This window comes from Phoxinus phoxinus, assembly GCF_949152265.1.
Source record: "Phoxinus phoxinus genome assembly, chromosome: 18".
NCBI lineage: Eukaryota > Metazoa > Chordata > Actinopteri > Cypriniformes > Leuciscidae > Phoxinus > Phoxinus phoxinus.
This window is the reverse complement of record NC_136893.1, coordinates 7,925,598-7,944,375: the sequence shown is the minus strand read 5'-3', so window position 1 is coordinate 7,944,375 and position 18,778 is coordinate 7,925,598. Positions and strand designations below refer to the sequence as shown.

The following is an 18,778-nucleotide window of genomic DNA, read 5'->3' as shown; positions in this document are numbered from 1 at the left end:
CGTTTAAACTGTTTGTCTTTTTCGAGAGGGGCTTTTTTGAGGGTGTGAGAGGCTAATGGTTGTATTGATTGGCAAGTCCTTGTGATTATTTGAAAGCGGTGTGCCATTATAGCCGCTTGTTTTTCACATCTGAAGTGACAGTTTATCAGTAATCAAGTTTTGCTCAATATACAAATCCTGAAATGCATTTTATGTCCGCGTGTTACTATGAAAGGGAAAAAAGGGCTATCGATTGCATCATCTTTCACTTTTTATGAGGTGAAGAAATTCACAGGGCATGTATTCATGACATTGTGGAGTCCTAACACACTGTTGTTTCTGACTCTCTTTCTCTACAGGAGTGTGCAGGCGAGCCTCTCTTCATGCTGTACTGTGCTATTAAACAGCAGATGGAAAAAGGCCCTATAGACGCCATCACCGGAGAGGCCCGATACTCCCTCAGCGAGGACAAACTCATCCGACAACAGATTGACTATAAGACGCTGGTCAGTGCAGGCACACACACTCAGTATACAGTGCACAACATTAGCTCACTCATCTGAAGGACTGAGGATGTGTTTTTATGTCTCTCCAATCAAGATGAAATCAAAATTGACCTTATTTGTATTCTTGATAAATGTCACTACTCCTGTTGTGCACAACTCATGAATATTGTTTTAGGGGAAAAAGTCATCTTTAATCAAAAGGGCTTTTCACACATTAAATAATTAACCCTGGGTCTAACTAAACCCGTTTTTTTTGCTTCATGCATCTCACTGCTCAAACTTTACCCAGGGTACATTCATTATGGTATTCATGAGCTGACTTTTCACACTGTACATTCCTAAACCCTGGGATAACATCCTTATTTGCATATTTGTGGTGTCAGTGTCACTGATTGGACGAACGCAACATGCAACCGGTTTACATAGATTACATGCCTTTTACAAGCTATAAATGTAAGAGTAATTTCCCTTTGTTTGTGCCCTTCGTTTACACGCAAACAGAGAATTCGCCTCTGAAAACGATTATTTCTAAAAACTCTGGCCAAAGTGTAGATTTTGGAAAACTTTGTTTGCAAGTTTGCATGTAAACTGAGAAAAACCAACATCACAGTATGTGAATATTTTCAGGATTCTGATTGGCTAACGTGGGCTTTAGTTTCTCGTTACACTGCCGTCTACAGGTTTGGCATGCTCTTGGCATATACACGGGTTTGTGTAAACGAACACTGTTCTGAAAACTGACAGGTGTGCACAATGTTATTTTTGAAATCGGAGAGGGGTGAAATGTCAGCTTATGAAAATAGCCGTCCACGTGTACACATAGCCTTAAACGGTCTCTTCTTCACGCCAATTAACGCGATCACCGTTTGACGTTTTTCCCCCTTAAACATGGAAATGACTGCAATAGTGTTGTTAACCCTGATTCTAAATTACGAGTGTGCAATGTTCCTTTACCCAGGTGCAATGATAACCCAGGGTTAAGCGCAGTGTGAAAAGCCCTAAAGTGTATTCACTTTAGCATCCTACTTTTTGCTGACCGTTCCTTCTGCTGATTTAACAAAGTCAATTTGCAGTGAAAACCTCCTGACATGAAAGCTTTTCCGAAACGTAGCCAGCTAAAAAATAAAAAATAAAAAATGCTATTTTTTACAAATATTTTTGCTTATTAAATTAAGTTCCAAATGTAGAGCATTTCAAATCAGTCACTTATGAGATTTTCTAGAAGACGGTGGCCTGTCTAGGCAGTTCACTTGATTTTAGAACAGAGCCATGATGTTTTTAACTTGTTTTTACAGTATTGAGTGTTTTAACTGCTCAAACTAGAAGCTAATGGTAAATCGCTCAGCCTGATTTATCTTGTCTCTTTTTAGACACTTCATTGCGTGAACCCAGAGAGCGAGAACGGCCCGGAGGTGACGGTGAAATGCCTGAACTGCGACACAATCACCCAGGTGAAAGAGAAGCTCCTGGACGCTGTGTATAAAGGAAGCCCCTACTCACAGAGACCCAAAGCTGGAGACATGGACCTGGGTAAGAACTCTTGAGAAACTCTTGAGAAAGAGTCATTAGGTCATTCTAAACCCTGAATAGACAAATCTTGGCTTAACTTGTTTCACACTATTCAACTCGTTGCCCTGGTTTGCAATTAATCCTGGGCAGTTAGGTTTATACTCTACATTTGGAAGCCCTGGGTTAATGTTCTTATTTGCATATTTATGAGGTCAATAAGATTGATTGGTTTTAATAACTGCCTGTCCATCTCTGAAAATGTGTACATGTACAAGTGAACGTTTCTGTGGCTGTACAAAGCACATGAATATTTAATGAGGTCAACACTAAGGCAGTTTATGATTAGTTGTCTGTAGCTAAATAATTCGCTGCACCGCATCATTTCACACTGTATAGCGTGTACCTTTGCCGCTGCAGGTGGGGAGGGTCCCATAACCCAGGGTTAAAAGTGGCGCTAACCCTGTTTCGAAATTACAAGAATGAAACGTTGCATAAACCGAGGTAATGAGTGGCCTTACCAGGATTAAAAAGACGATAACCCAGGCTTAAATGCAATGTGAAAATAGAGAGATTTGCTGTTTGGATGAGTGGTTGGCAGAGCTTTTATGATTCAAGATGGACATGTATATGAAATATTGCATGATAGGTATGTAAATTATTCAATTAGTTATAAATGAATTATTGATTAAGTAATCAATAAAATTTTGACTTTAATACTACAAAATGCATATGAAAGATTCCAAACAATATATACACATAACCTACTTTTTAATACCGATAATGTTCATTCATATTTTTAATAATAATTTTTATATATTTATGTATATGTGATTACAATATTATATATATATATATATATATATATATATATATTACAATTATTAATTTCAAATATTTTATAGTACATTAATTTGATTAAATACGTTTTTTATTAAGCTTAATGTAAATATTGCTATTTATTTTTTTAACAAATGCTCAGTCCACTGTAGTTGAATTCATTTAAGCATTTTAGTATGCATTTAATTGAACTTAATATGCATATAATTGATGGTACAGGAAGACTGATAGAGGAACAGTACATAAATTGTATGTATACACACAGATTTTGATTACTGAACATTTCTGTGCTAAAACGAATGAATCGACAATTGATAACCTAATTAAATTATTGAACAAAATTATGAACAGCCCTGTTTAACGTTCTTGTAAATCAAATGCCTCTGTTCAGAGAAGGTACTGTCAGCTAATACAAATGTTCAGCTTATCAGCAGCTTGATATAAATGGATGCTGAAGTCACCGTTGTGGGCACCAGGGAAATAGACACTGAACCATATCATCCACAGCAAGATCCCATTAGCTAGAGCAGTTCCCAACATGATTGTCATCTGGCTCAGACTGAGTGATGCTATCAGCTGCAGATCTCTTCTGGCTTTGCTTTGCTCCGCTCCTTGGCAGTTGTCTTTCAGAATCTGTTTCGGAATAAGAAACTGCGACTTCCTCCTGCAACAAACAAACAAACAGGAAGGTTGTTTATTGGAACGGTTTGCTTGTAAGAGGCTTACAACAGCCATTCCCATGACCTTGATCAGATCCGTCATTTAGATCCGACCCGGAGTCAGACTTGTCACTCAGCCTCTGTTAACAGCAAGTGCATGTTTTCATATCTTTTCCGCTCTGAAAAGTGACTTCACTCTGCACAGGGAGATTCGGACAAGGTCTGCACAAGGTTATGTGCTCTAAATGAAGCATTTCTAAAGAGGAAAGCTTCCCTCAAGTGGTCAGTCGTCCTTGCTGTGGGAGTGATGTGCGTGTTTACACATAGCTAGTGCAAAATTGTCCCCAAAAGTGAGCTAAATATGACAAAACTGTCGTTGGGAGGCATTTGGGGATGTCCTCAATTGGAAAATGTATTCATAAATAAGCAAGAACTGTTTTCTAAAACATAAAATGTCACCATTTCCATTGACACACACCTTCATCTTGTTTTCTGTTGCAGAGTGGCGCCAGGGGAGACTGGCGAGGATCATTCTGCAGGATGAGGATGTCACTACTAAGATTGATAATGACTGGAAACGCCTGAACACACTAGCACACTATCAGGTACGGTCACTGTCCACAGCTGAGCAATAATAAGGAAAATAAAGATGTCATGGTCAAAGAATGGCAGAATTAGATGGTGTATTCTGAGCATGACACTCCTCAGGGTTCTCATGGTCACGGGAAACCTTTGGAATTTCTTTCTTCTTCTTTTTTTTTATTGTGATCGCCAGGCCTGGAACATTATGGAAATGTATAAAAATGTTAGAAGTCATAGACATTTCTGTAGTGATTTTTGTTGTCGTTTTCTGGCATTGTTACCTGGCATATAAATGGAAAATTCGTTTTAAAATACTTGTGCATTTATCACAAATGACTGTAAAAGTCACGGAAACTGGTTGAATATGGTGGAAACACATTTAAAATTTGCTTTATGGTCTTAACTACAAAAACATGATCAAGCTGACATTTTATATTTAAATTAGGGCTGTCAAACGATTAAAATATTTAATCGCGATTAATCACATTAATGTCATAGTTAACTCGCGATTAATCGCACATTTTTATCTATTTTAAATGTCTCTTGATTTCTTTTTGTCCCATTATTTTTTCTCATTTTAATGCTCTTATCAACATGGAAAAGTGGATCGGCTTGCTTTGTGCAAATGTTTTTTTTTTTTTGAAAACAACATTGGCATATACTGTGTTCAATTTCACACTAACATTCTCACTTGGAGCAAATAATCTCTCACACAATGTAACAATGTCCATCAATAAAAGGGTGAAAGAAATACTGATGAGGTAACGTTACTGATGTAGAAACGCATTAGCTGTGTGTGTGTGTGCTTGGCCATCAAGATCAGACTAGACGTGCTGCGATGATAGCTCAGTTCACAACGACAAAACACACAGATCACTTTGGTCTTGTCAATTGAACCATTTGGCAACTTTTTAAAAGTAAACTTTCCATTCAGAATCTTATTGGCACTTCGGCATCTCATTCATCCACTCAAAACGTAACGTTCAGACGAGAAGCGCCGCGTCGCGCAGCACCTCGTATTTAAGATTCGAACACATTCTCTATGAGTGTACACACACCGGCGGCGCCATTCAGCGTTTTTATTGCTGGCCATAAACTGAGAAAGTGCGCGTCCGATGTGCTAGACGCGCTCAGTTGTCCTAGACGCGGCTCGGCGCTGCGCTTCTCGTCCACTCTTTGGCCGGATCGCAAGCCCAAACAAGTGTGTGCGGCGTGCCTGTTGTTTTGTTTCTGGACTAGCTAGATCCGGTGTGGTGTTGTAGTTTTAATAACGTTATAGTTGTTGCAAAAGCATGTTAAAAAAACTACAAAGTTTGCTAGGCGTTAATCTCGCGATAAAAAAATTGACGCCGTTAAAATGGGTTTGCGTTAACGCCGTTAATAACGCGTTTAACGGACAGCCCTAATTTAAATATCATACAATACCAGTCAAAAGTATGGAATAATTAAGATTTTTTTTAAATGCCCATCAAGCCTACTAATTTTTTGTTCAAAAATACTGTACCATAAATGTCTTCTTTGTTTAATTTTTTTTGGCAAAGCTGAATTTTCAGCATCTTAACTCTTCATGAAAGTCTTCATGATCCTTCAGAAATCATTCTAAATTGCAGATCTGGTGCTCAATTATTAACAATATTTAATATATATATATATCAAACTATTGACTGGCATTGTACATCCATTAAGTTTTTCGTATTTTGATGTGCACTGTAGATTAATGGTATAATTGAATGTGTCTTTGAATGTGTTTTCGGAGTTATTTGCAGTAATATTGAGTTCCTCGCTGTGTTCAGGTAACAGATGGGTCTGTTATTGCCCTGGTGCCAAAGCAAAACTCTGCGTACAACATCTCAAACTCGTCCACCTTCACCAAGTCCCTCAGCAGATACGGTAAGAACTCGGTCTCAACTTCCTGTTTTGATGTTCCCCTCAGAACTTCCACATCTCGTCTCCTCGGAGACTGTCTTCAGAAGAGCGAGATCACGTCTGCCATATTCAACCGAGAGATTTGTATTTATTGCACCTAGAGGCTCACTGGCCTCCATTTTCCCTTTAAAATGAGGACTCTAGACATGCTAGAATCGTGTCCTCGTGTCTGGATTTCAAAAAGCCGGCGGACTTGATGCTTTTCACTATTCTTTGTGATGATTTTGTTTTGTTTTCCGAGCACTTTGGGTGTTTGTGCGAATAAGAGGTGATGATAGCACAGAACTGAAGGTGTTTTGTTCCTCAACCCCAAAAAAAGAAAGTGGATCAGAGAGAAAAAGCTGTTTAATGTTGCCTGTCCTCCTCAGATGCGCGTATTCGTGATTGCCGCAGAATTACATGCACTCAAGCCATGGTTCTCTCGTGGCAGACGTCCATTATATTTCCCTTTGAGAGGGGGCTTCATGTCTCGGGTAATTCTGCTCAAACACTGGACGCACATTCGTATTGTCGTTCAAGTCGTGTTTCGCTCGTTGCCATGGAAACGGCAGAGGTTACCGCAGTCGCTGTGGTGTCAGAGTGACGCCAATGCGGATCGTTGTCATTACATGATCTGGCTTTTTTTTTTTTTTTTTACTCGATTTCCTAGATATGTAAGCTCATGAAAATACCTTTGAACATTGTTCCAAACCCCTTCACACCCCCGGTACAGGAAGTGAATTCATATCTTCAATACCCAAATGAGCATTCCTCCCTGGCCTGCAGAATGGACATGGCGATAAGAGCACTGGACAGATATGCATCTCCCTGGGCCTCCGTAATGAAGTTTGACACTGGTACCATTAATAATGAACGATGCATTCACAAGCCGCAGGAGAGAACAGAGGAAGTCTTATTTCAGACTGCTCACAGGGTATTTTTATATATTCGTGTCAACCTTTATTACCCTGAGCTGAACATTATATGCGATTTGTGTCGCATTGAGAACGAGATACAAACACTTGCTCATTGCTAGCACCATGCAAGCGTGAATGGCCTGTTAGACCAGAAATATACTCATAAATATATACATACACACATCTGCAAAGGCAGTTGTTTGGCCAGCGGATGACCAATATGGGTTTTTCTGTTTTTCAATATCTAGGAAGCAGGGTGACTGATACAGTGCTGATATATTCATAAGCAAATAGCATACACGTTTGTTAAAAAGTTTGAGATGATAAGATTTTTTTATGTTTTTGAAAGATGTATCTTATGCGCACCAAGGCTGTATTTTCTTGATCAAAAATACAGTAAATAAAACTAATATTGTGAACAAATATTACTATGCAAACGAACTGTTCTTTATTTTGATGCGTTTAAAATTATAGTTTATTCCTGTGATGGCAAAGCAGATTTTTCAGCAGCCATAAAGCCAGTCTTTAGTGTCACATGATCCTTCAGAAATCATGCTGCTTAATATTTTTGTGGAAACTGTGATACTTTTTTTCAGGAGTTCAAAAAAACAGCATTTATTTGAAATCAGATTATTTTGTAACATAATGCATGTCTTTATAAATTCCGAATGTCACTTTTAATTATTATTTCTTTGTTAGGATCTTTGCTTTCATTTTTTCCAAACTTTTGAATGGTTATAGCTTGCTTAAATGGAAAGAGAACTTTTACTTTCTACTCTATACACTAAAACAATATCTAAATGGACAACCATTGGGCCATCATTTGGCCTGGCTGGCATATTGGTCTATTACTAGCGAAAGGCTTGTGAGCATGTGGTTTGGTTAGAGAGTCAGACTGGTAACCTGAATGTTGCAGGTTCGATTCTCAATACCTGCAGGAAATGACTGAGGTGCCCTTGAGCAAGGCAACTAACCCCCAATCGCTCTCTGGGTGCCACAGCAAAAATGGCTGCCCAAACTGTCCACAGTTTGCTGCATATGTGTGTTCACTACTCCTAATGTGTGTGCAGTAACTTGGATAGGTTAAATGCTGAGGACAAATTACCATACTTGGCCTTCGCATGTCACTTTACCTTTGTATTTTACATGTACCCGTTGAGGGTGATAGTTACTTTGAAATGTCTTGTGTTGAACTAGATGTTTGTTTTTTCCAGTTAGTTCTGAAAACTAGCTTCAAACTTGCTCCGTCAGTGGTTGACTTGAACAAGAAAATTGACTGTAGAAGACCGTTTATGCAAGTGCCCATTCTTCCGGCAACATTACAAACACAACACACACTTGCATTATATTACGAATATCAGTGCATGAACGTCTGCGTTGACATACTTGCGTAGAGTAAGTTTCAGCCATTAGTGTTTATCTTCCGCTATCTTGTGGTCTCCGTGTTGCTCCTTTCCCGGGTTTATTTATTCCTTTATTTATTATTTATTTGCTTTTCTACTATTATGTTTTTCTAAGCCTTGACTTTTTATGCGGTGTAATATAAAAGCGCTGCGAGAGGCTGAATTAAGCTTACAGTGGCTGTTTCTTTCAAGCACGCCGGCCTGCCAGTCTGTGACTGATTAACTAGACTCCAGACGCGGGACTCTATCTTTCACTCCCACTTGCCACTTAAGGATAGAATAAACCTGAGGGAGTTTTTGATGGATTCTGCAGATGCAGTATATTCATTGTAGTTTAGGGCATCCACAGGAAATGATCCTTACCCAGAATGCCTTATCCTCAGACAGATTACTGTGCTTAACCATCCATTAGCCAGAGCTCAGCTCCTCTCTGCTCTCATCTTTGATGTGTAACTCCTGGGTATTTAGCAGCCGACTGCTCATCAGATAGAAGAGACCGCCGGACCTGATTTACTGTTTTATGCTGCTTAGGTTTTCGCTTTATATTATATGTATGGGGTCAATACTGCCTGAGATTTCTGAACTTTCCAGATTATGATGAAATAAAAGCAATAAGCGCGAGAGGCCGTGCGTTACTGTGATTTTGATGCTGTACGAGTGCCTATAACACCCTTGACTAAGGTAAAATTACTGTAACGCATGGCTTTTTATGGCGTATTGCTTTTTTAAAATGGCGGCAGTATCAGGAACATGAATGAATGAATGACTAGTCATGTCATGGTCTCTCCTCAAGCACCACCAGTGTGCAGCATCCACTTGGATGATGCGACGGTAGCCATTGTACAATGGCGCCAGTGCGTTCACCACACACCAGATACAGGTGGAGAGAGGAGAGAGGGATAGGGCCAATTCAGTGGATTGGGATTATTGGGAGGCCATGATTGGCAAGGGCCATTGGAGGGAATGTGGCCAGGTAAAACATGATAAAACGCATCAATGTTCACTAAATAGTGAACATGAAAATGCTTATCTTTCGGCAACTGTTATAGTTCCTTCGCCTAGCAAATGTAAAAATAGATCTATCCATGTTATATAATGCTATAAATCATTTCACGATTGACTCTCTTTCTCTTCAGAGAGCATGTTGAGGACGGCCAGCAGCCCAGACAGCCTGCGGTCCAGGACGCCCATGATCACGCCCGATCTAGAGAGCGGGACCAAGCTCTGGCACCTCGTCAAGAACCACGACCACGCAGACCAGCGTGAGGGTGATCGCGGGAGCAAGATGGTGTCAGAGATCTACCTGACACGACTGCTGGCCACCAAGGTGAGCTTTCATCAAGTTTTCTTTTTCGTGTTTTTAAGAACTTTGAGGTGCGTTCACAATGCCAGCGACTTTGTCGCTACATGTCACCAGTGGCTGGCTGTTAGGTCACTAGTGGGCGCTCTCACTACTGGTTGCCTCATAACAATTGTGAATGACATTTACGGATGCTATTCCATGTTGTAGACAACCAATCAGTTTTTATTGCCGCTAAAAGCCTTTTGGAGAGAAAAGACTCAATACAAATGGAATCAGTACATAAAATGCTTAATATTAAAGATGAACGAGAAACAGCAAGTTCTCTTTGCCATCTCGGCTATTTATATGTGGTGAAAGCGCATGCGCCGGTGTATCTGGGCTCAGTTTGCAGGGCAAGTACCACCAACTTCTCTTCCATCTTGCCGTTGACACTCCACTAGTGGTGGATCACGTGCGCTCAACTGACTTCACTCCTAATGGTTGTCGTTCCTGAAAGTCGTTTTTCATTTGCATAAAGTTTAACATTAGTCAACTTTGTTGCGTCACTGGACATGCCCACTTCTGGTCTGCAATGGTTGCTGTCCCTGGAAGTCGCCAGCTTTCCATTGAAAATGAATGGGATTAATGGTATTTTGTCACTGCATGTTGCTGGTAGTGTGAAGGGGGCTTCAGTCTGTCCATCTTGAAGTTTTGAGGATGATAAAAGATTATGCAAAATTGTGCTTTTATCCTAACCAAATGCAACAGGCAATGATGAACAGAACATTTGTTGATTGCCTGGTTTCTGTTTCTATTATGCTTGGAAGTCCTGCCCAATGTGAATCTCATTGGTCCAAAATTCTACTTTACATACATATCAAATATGTTCTGATTGGCTTTGATTGTGTCACATCACAGAGCCACATGCAGTGTTGACAGACTGGTTAGGACACAATATAATATTCTTGCTATCTCCTTTTTGCATTCTGTCTTCCTCCCTCATTCCTCTCTCTCCCCCTTTCTTGGTTCTGTAGCTTATTGCTTTGCCTCCTAATTGTTAGGCTAGGAAAAAATGAAATCAGAATATGTTTACAAGCCTCTCGGGTGGTCAATTTTGATACATAATAAAAAAAACGATAGATAAATGTAATGCTGTAGTGGAAGAGAACAGCAGGAGACAGGTAATTTGTTGTGGATCGAGTGCTTCATGGTGCGTGGTGACAGATCGCGGAATGAATGCTAGGAAACCACGCGGACTGTGTCTGTCTGTCTCGTGTAAACACACACACACACACACACACACACACCAGATTCCTAATCAACAGACTCCATATTATCTGAGAGCCACTGCTGTTCTCCCGCTCACAGACATGATGAATAAACCGACATCTCCGGTTCGGCTGCTTGAGGGCCTTTGGCGATTTTAGGCCTTTATTAAGTTTTTGCAAGTAACTGTTTTGTGCAAGTAGCTGTTGTGATCAATAGGAAAGGTTTAAAGCTAAGAAAATTATGTTCTCTGGCTTTTTCTAGCATTTTCTGTGGGCCAAAAATCTGGCATTTTTAATACAGTGGTTGTCAGCTGGTGGAGAAAAAAAGATCATAAAATGCAAATGCATTTAAATATTTATTTTAATTCTGTATGATAAATGTAGGTATTTTGGTGCAATGTCAAAACCTTGGTCTTGGGGCAAAACCAGTTGAGAACCGCTGATTTTAAATTTATTGTAATTGAGAAATAGGACATTTAACTGATATATTCATTAAGAGTTTTGGGTCATTGTCAAGAGACTTCTGATTTCTTTCACTACAGGGCACGTTACAGAAATTCGTCGATGATTTGTTTGAGACGATATTCAGCACGGCACACCGCGGCAGTGCCCTCCCTCTCGCCATCAAATACATGTTTGACTTCCTGGATGAGCAGGCGGACAAACACCAAATCACAGATTCAGATGTTCGGCACACATGGAAGAGCAACTGGTGAGGAGCGACGCTGTTCAAACATCTAATTTAAAACATTAGCAAAAACGGTTGTTTTATGAAATCAGCCAGATTTTGTTCTCATTATCGACCCATTTCATTTCCCTCCTCCTCAGTTTGCCGTTAAGATTCTGGGTGAATGTGATCAAGAACCCTCAGTTTGTGTTCGACATCCACAAGAACAGCATCACGGATGCATGTCTCTCCGTAGTCGCCCAAACCTTCATGGACTCCTGCTCCACATCTGAACACAAGCTCGGCAAAGATTCCCCCTCAAATAAGCTGCTCTACGCTAAAGATATTCCCAACTACAAGAACTGGGTAGAAAGGTAAGTGGGCAGAGATCCTGCTTAGGATACATCTAGCACAAAATAATTATAACCTTCAAAGACGCAAATTATTATGCTCATTTGGACCTGCTGGCTTGCCGTCCTGCAGGTATTACTCAGACATTGGGCGCATGTCCGCCATCAGTGATCAGGACATGAGCGCTTATCTCGCGGAGCAGTCCAGACTCCACCTGAGCCAGTTCAACAGCATGAGCGCCCTCCACGAGATCTACTCCTACATCACCAAGTACAAAGACGAGGTAAGAGAAAGAAACGCTGTGATCCGAACAGAATACAAGCATTTTGTTTATAAAAAAAATAGTATGCATACAGTAAAGTGCACTGTTTTTTGGGGGTTTTTTTTAGTTTAAATAGGTATAAAGATTCCACACACCTTGTCACGTGGCCACACTGTTGCAAGATTCATCTAGTTATCATCACAGAAATAAATGGTCCATTTTTGCATAAACATTTCATAACTTTTAGCAGAGATATTTGAGCATTATTGGATTCAAAATTCCAGCTGATATCGCTTCCAGTTCATTTTGATAATAGAAGATCAAGTTAAGCACATTGCATCATGGGATGCACAATTTCATACAGTGTGCTCTGGTTGCACATTCTACATTTTAGCAAATAGGTAGTAGCTACTTATCTTTGAAAGATATTTCAGAGGTAAAGATGAAAAAAATGATTTCTTCTCTGACTAGCGAGCAAGAGTAGGCTGTTAAAATGGCAAAATCTGAAATCTAACACTTTTAATACACGGCCACTCAGATACGGTTTTATCCATGTAGCCCTTCACACGTAACGCCATCTGACAGCACACACACGAGATCATGTGTCAAAAGCAGTGACTCATTCCAGCCAGGCTGGATAAATGGAGAGATAATGAGCCGCCGAAGGAGACCATTTAGTTCTACCTCATACAGAAATGAGGGAATGTGTGTGTGTGTGTGTGTGTGTTTAGTGAAAAGAAATAGACGCTGTGTGTCTGCATAATTATTCCTACATTTACTACTGTTTCTTCACCCATTAAGCAGATATAAAAAGGTGTCCATAGTTAGCACCTAGCCGTGTTTTTTTTTTATGATTTAATTTCCATCTTCCATTTCCTTACTTTCGGGATAGTTTAGTCTAACACAACTCATCAGACATCATCTCTCTGCTCAATGAAACCGCTCTCCCTCTCTGTGTCTGACATTAATACACTGCAGCTGGTTGCGTTTTAAACAGCCGTTTATGTTCATTAGTCTTTATTATCCAGATGCACACGTGTCCACATGAACACCCTCGCTGAACCTGCGTGAAAACAGGAGGGAAATTAGCAGTCCATTATCTGACGCTAAGGGTGTTGGAGATTCTTTTCTTTCCCATTTCCTTTACGTGTAGACGCTTGCTTTTTGGTTAAACCACACAGATGGGTGTTAGCATCTCTCGCTGTTTCACAAACAACTTCTGAAAGGCGTGATCGGCACATTTGCATTTGCATCTACAGAAAAAAACGTACCCAAAGGGAGCGATGAAGCCCAGTGGTTACAGATCTTGCCTGGTAACCAAAAGATTGTAGGTTTGAACCTCAAAGTCAACATGAAATCAACGTTAGTGCCATGATATATATTACTACATTTAAATTAGCTCTTCCTCTAAAACAACTTTACTTTTCAGTTGTCATCAAAACCTCAATTGCCGTTGCATAAAATCAAGTTTTAATGGGTTGCGAACACTTTCATGTTGTCTCGTATGCTGTCTGTAAGTCCTCTGGGAAGTTTACTTACAAGTTCAGAAATCGTAACTGCGATATAATGAGAGTTCCAGTGACTTTGTTCAGAATTTGCCGTAATTTTATATATACATATCGTTTTTTTTGCATCCTGACTAACACAATAAGAATCTTTTAGCACTTGTACAATAAAATAAAGAGCAAATACCCACATTAAGTGCGTAATTGAGACTTAAAAAAAAAAAAAAAATTATTGTTGTGTTGTCATAGAGAGAATTATGTACTTGTAAATTTAAAGGTGCTGTAAATTTAAAAAAATTATAATGTTTACATAAAAATACCATAATATGGTATTAAAAAAATCTAAGTTCACATACTTGTTTATCAGAAAAAAAAAACAATGCTACAGTCATTTGTTCTATTTTAAAATGTCATGTAGGGAAGCCAATTTACCCAATAGTATTTCGACACCCTGGGTTGCCAGTTGGCGGAAAACACAGAGTATTGTAGCCATGGAAGTCACCAAAAAAACTGTGTCAGAGATCGCAGATTATACCCGACTAAAAAGCCTCGTCATCGATCTAAAATGCTCCATGACCAGAGGCATATTATATACAGATAAATCAACTCATAAACCTTCCATTGTCAATTCCGGTCGTTCCTGTTACGTGTCCTAAAACTGGCAACCTGTGTGAGCATCGAGTATTAGGAACTGCAGTACCCATTTCAACCACTAGCTGTCAATTTACATACTGCACCTTTAACACAGGCCTCACAAACCAACTAAATTACTAACTACCCTGTGAAAGCAATCTAATGTGAGGTCATTTCCTCCTCTACAGATCCTGTCCGCGCTTCAGAAGGATGAGTTAGCTCGGCGACAGAGACTGCGCAGTAAACTGGAACAGGTTATCGACACCATGGCTCTGGCAAGCTGAGGACCCCCTCCCCATCTCTCCGCCCACCTCAGCTGGCTCCCTCTGACCTCCTGAGCCCATCCCAGAGCCACACACACACACACACACACACACACACACACACACACACACGCTAAGCTAACGGACTGCAAGGACAGAAGCAGTACACTGGAGACCCCTCAGCCCAGGGTGGAAATCCTGTTTTATCACTTCCTTTGAACTCAACACGCACCAGAATGTCTCCCTGGAGGCCACGTCCAACCAATAGGATTTCGTTTTTTCGGATTTTTTATTTTTTTTATTTTGGAGTGTGTGTTGAGCCACGCTTGTGTGCTTTTACTCACCAAGGATGTCTTGTATTATGAGCCAGAAGACCTTAAAGCCCACGAAGGATAAAAACAGTGGTTTTTGTTTTTTAGTAAACGGTATTTTGTTTTTTGCGCTTACATCACATCTTTTTTTTCTTCTTTTTTTTTGCTCTTTGGGTTGATCGAAGGACTCACTTGATCCAGTCTCCTGCCACTTGTGTTACTGCTGAATTTGCACAATTTACAGGAACTAAAACAAATGAAAATGATATAAATATATATATAAATGTGTATAGATATATAAATACAACTGCATTTTTATACAAAAAGAGTGAAAAGATGCGTACAAAGTTTTCCATTTTAACATAGAAAAGAATAAGATGAATTTGATATTTGAAACAAAGACTGAACTATGAAAAAAAATATTGAAAAAAAAAATGTCCTGTGCCATGTTTTATTTGAATGTTGTTAGTGCAAAAAAACGATTTTTTTTAGATAAAATGTGTTATGATTTTAATGTTGACTACCCTAGTGACTGAAGAACTGAGAGTGAAAAAAACAATGTGCAAAAAAGAACAAACTCAGACAAATGTGTTCCCATGTGGTACCTAGTGTTTTTTGAGGGAAACGTCCTCACGAAAAACAAAGGGTTCATTGTTTAGTTGGTGGATGAATCTGTGTATTTAGTTTGTACACTTATTTCAACCTTTATTGCTATTATGGGTTTCAGTCCGAAAGACACTTCAGGACATTCTTTGCTATTCCGTGCAAAAAAACTTGATCGATAATTAATAATTGGCCCTTTTCATCTTCATTTCTCACAAAACATGAGCACTCTAAGCCTCTGTAACTTTTGCACAAATCAGTCTAGAATGAAGGAAACCTTGAGATTGAAGAACCGAAGAATGTGTTCCGTTACTGATGATGTCACGATCTGGCATTTTGAGAAGATTCTGTGACATCACTGTAAATGTAGCAAATGTTATTTCCATGCAGTTCCACGTTTTTAGCAGCCTCTGTTTTTTAAAAGCTTAAAATCAATGGTTTTAAAGCCAAATGATCATACGTGAATGTTACATATCCACAAAAACTGGTAGTTAAGCTTAAAGCAAGGTGGTAACGTTCTTAAACGGCCATCATGTCAGCACTAAGTTAGATTTTTGTGTGAAGTGGTACCCTTTTAAGGAGTATTTTTTATTTATTTTTCTGTTCAATTCGAGCTTATAAGCTACGTTGCTTCCTTATGCCATTTAAAAAAAAAAACTTTTTGTGCTTTGTCTTGATCGTTTTGGTTTTCAACAGTCCACTAACTCATTTCTATCGAGATTGGTGATTTGCAGTGTTACAAATACAAATGTGAAGCGATTCTCAAACTGTTTCAGGGGTATCAAGCAGATGAAGTCGAGTTCTGCTTTACTTTTCTTGGTTGTTTTGGAGTTTCTCTTTATCTTCTCTCTTACGAGCGTCGGATAACTCTGTGAGAATGTGTATTGCAGTGACTCGCTTTCATGTGTTCTCTTAAAGCCAGTCGTGTTCAAACAAGAGAAAGCCTTTCCTCCTTTGGCTTTCCACTGAGATTAAAGCAGATGTAGACTTTCTGAGATGCGATAGAAACATCTTTGAAAGATTTAGGTCAGAAACCCAATGAGAGAGAGAGAGAGTGAGACGTACGAAACCGAACGTTTGACGGGTTCTCGCTCGCTTTACCTCAGCTATACATCAGGGTTCATTCCAGCTGGGAAAGTAATACAGAATCACTCTTTACGCTTTTATTTATTTTGGGATTAAGGTTTACTTTATTGATTTCATGCCATTGCGATTTCTCCTAATCAACCGGGAGCAGGTCTCCACAAATCTCTAGAACGGTAAAGACAATCTCTCTTTAGATTCCAGATGCTCACCTGTAGGAACTGCATTCGTTTTCAGCACAGATGTCAACCGAAAACGAATTAGATCGATGTTGGATTTGTTTGCTTGTTTGTGTTTAGCTCTCTTAGCGATCATTTCTGTCATCAATTTTAGTGCAAGATCAAGTTACATGGAAGGAACCGTCGATGAAGTTGCTAAATAGATAGATAGACTTCCTAAAAGTCAACATACACACTACTGTCTTCATTTTAACAGTAGAAGGAGAGAGCTGGATGTATAGCATTGCAGGTCAGGTGACTTGGACCCTTCCTTACGTTAGTATGTTCAGTTCATTTTCAGTAGATGAGTTTCTGCACGCTTCGACATTACAAAATGATTTGAGAATACAAGCATGCTGTTCTACTTTCATTCCAAGGCTGATGATGTCCATTCTACATATCATAATGTACGGTCTGGCCATGTTTTTTTTTTTTTTCTATTGTCGTTTTCCGGATTGAAAAATCTCGATGTGCTTTGTGCTTGGATAGCAGGACTTTGGTGTTGGTGATTGTAAAGCAGCTGGTTGCATTGTAATGTCTCAGGACATGTGTTTCACTTTGATGTCGTCTTTGCCTTTCATTTCATTCAGTTTTATTTACATGACGAGTGCTATCTTTGATTTCCAATGGTTTTTAGATGTTGAGTTGTGGAACATGTGGAACTCTTCAGAGATATTCTCACATTTCGCTGTGTAAAGTATTTGAGTGATGCCTCTTATTTTGCGACACTTGTTTTGAGAACTACTTTGAGTACAGGAACGAACAAACAAAAAAAGACGTTGTAGAGGGAGAGCAAGCCGGACGGAAGGTGTTTCAGACTCACAGAGTTTTCGTTTCGCACAGAGTGCCTTGTCAACTCCTCCCTCGTTTTTTCTCATTACCCAGAGTCCATCTCTTTCCATACGCCTCTTTATCGTTGCTGGCCACGCCCTCTTTCTTACGCTCCTCCTCAGTCCAAAAGACCAATCCGGTTTTTGATTTCCGCTCATTGTGTTTCCAGATTGAAGAAACAATCCTTTTTTGGAAGGATGAATTAATTTAAGCGTAGGAACAAAATGTGAGCATGTAGATTTCAAAGAAAACGAAAACTAAAGAATTTTAATACTTTATTAATTCTGATACCTTTTGAAGAGTTTCAGACTTGAATCAACTGTGACAGGTTGGCTGTTAAATGCTCATTGTGTAAATATTGTGCTCTTTCCTATTTTGCAAATTTATTATGTGTAAATAAACATGCATCAAGGAGAGATTAAACATTTTTCGCTAAAATTGCTTGTGTCCCTAGTCTTTTATTCTAATTCGTCATACTTCACGATGTGTGATTTGACAAAAATGTTGTTTTCTTATCTTTCTAAAGGTACAGATTTCACATTAGCGAAACTTTGTAGGCAAAAAAGGTTCACGGTCAGTAGTCTAGCGATGCATGAAGGTTGCTTTCCAACAAAATGCAGCTTTAGAAACAAATTCACGTGACGTGACCAACTTGGACTCAGTGGAAAATCTCTGAGGGGAAATTTTTTGCCCTCATTCAAAACTCCCAATTCAGATTCCTAATGAAATGACTGGATTTCGAACTTAATAATTTGTCAACTAACAGGAAATGTGACCACACATTAAAGGATTAGTTCCCTTCAGAATTAAAATTTCCAGATATTTTACTCACCCCTACGTCATCCAAGATATTCATGTCTTTCTTTCTTCAGTCGAAAAGAAATTAAGGTTTTTGAGGAAAACATTCCAGGATTTTTCTCCATAATGGTTTCAATGCGGATTCAAAGGGGTCCCAGCCAAGGAATAAGGGTCTTATCTAACGAAACTATCGGTCATTTTCTAAAAAAAAATATATCTTTATATACTTTTTAACCACAAATGCTCGTCTTGCATTAGCTGCAATGCGCCACGCATTAAGTAATCACGCATGACTAGACGGAAGTACCGACCTATTGTTTACAAAGCGAACGTGCAAAAAAACCTCAAACATCATTTTACAACAAAAAAGTAAAACAACGATGTCAGACAAGTTGGAGGAAAAAAT

At 39.3% G+C, this 18,778-nt stretch overlaps 1 protein-coding gene across 1 annotated transcript in view; it reads left to right on the top strand.

Annotated features, from left to right (window-relative positions):
- Positions 1 to 18,002, top strand: part of plxna1a (plexin A1a) — a 220,602-nt gene extending 202,600 nt beyond the window's left edge. The window contains exons 24-32 of the mRNA XM_079589633.1: positions 339 to 485; positions 1,856 to 2,015; positions 3,992 to 4,095; positions 5,866 to 5,962; positions 9,434 to 9,624; positions 11,390 to 11,559; positions 11,676 to 11,888; positions 11,998 to 12,148; positions 14,454 to 18,002. Coding sequence (XP_079445759.1) covers positions 339 to 485; positions 1,856 to 2,015; positions 3,992 to 4,095; positions 5,866 to 5,962; positions 9,434 to 9,624; positions 11,390 to 11,559; positions 11,676 to 11,888; positions 11,998 to 12,148; positions 14,454 to 14,549 — 1,329 coding nt within the window. The 3' untranslated portion in view covers positions 14,550 to 18,002. The remainder of the gene's footprint in view (positions 1 to 338; positions 486 to 1,855; positions 2,016 to 3,991; positions 4,096 to 5,865; positions 5,963 to 9,433; positions 9,625 to 11,389; positions 11,560 to 11,675; positions 11,889 to 11,997; positions 12,149 to 14,453) is intronic.
- Positions 18,003 to 18,778: the final 776 nt, after the last annotated feature.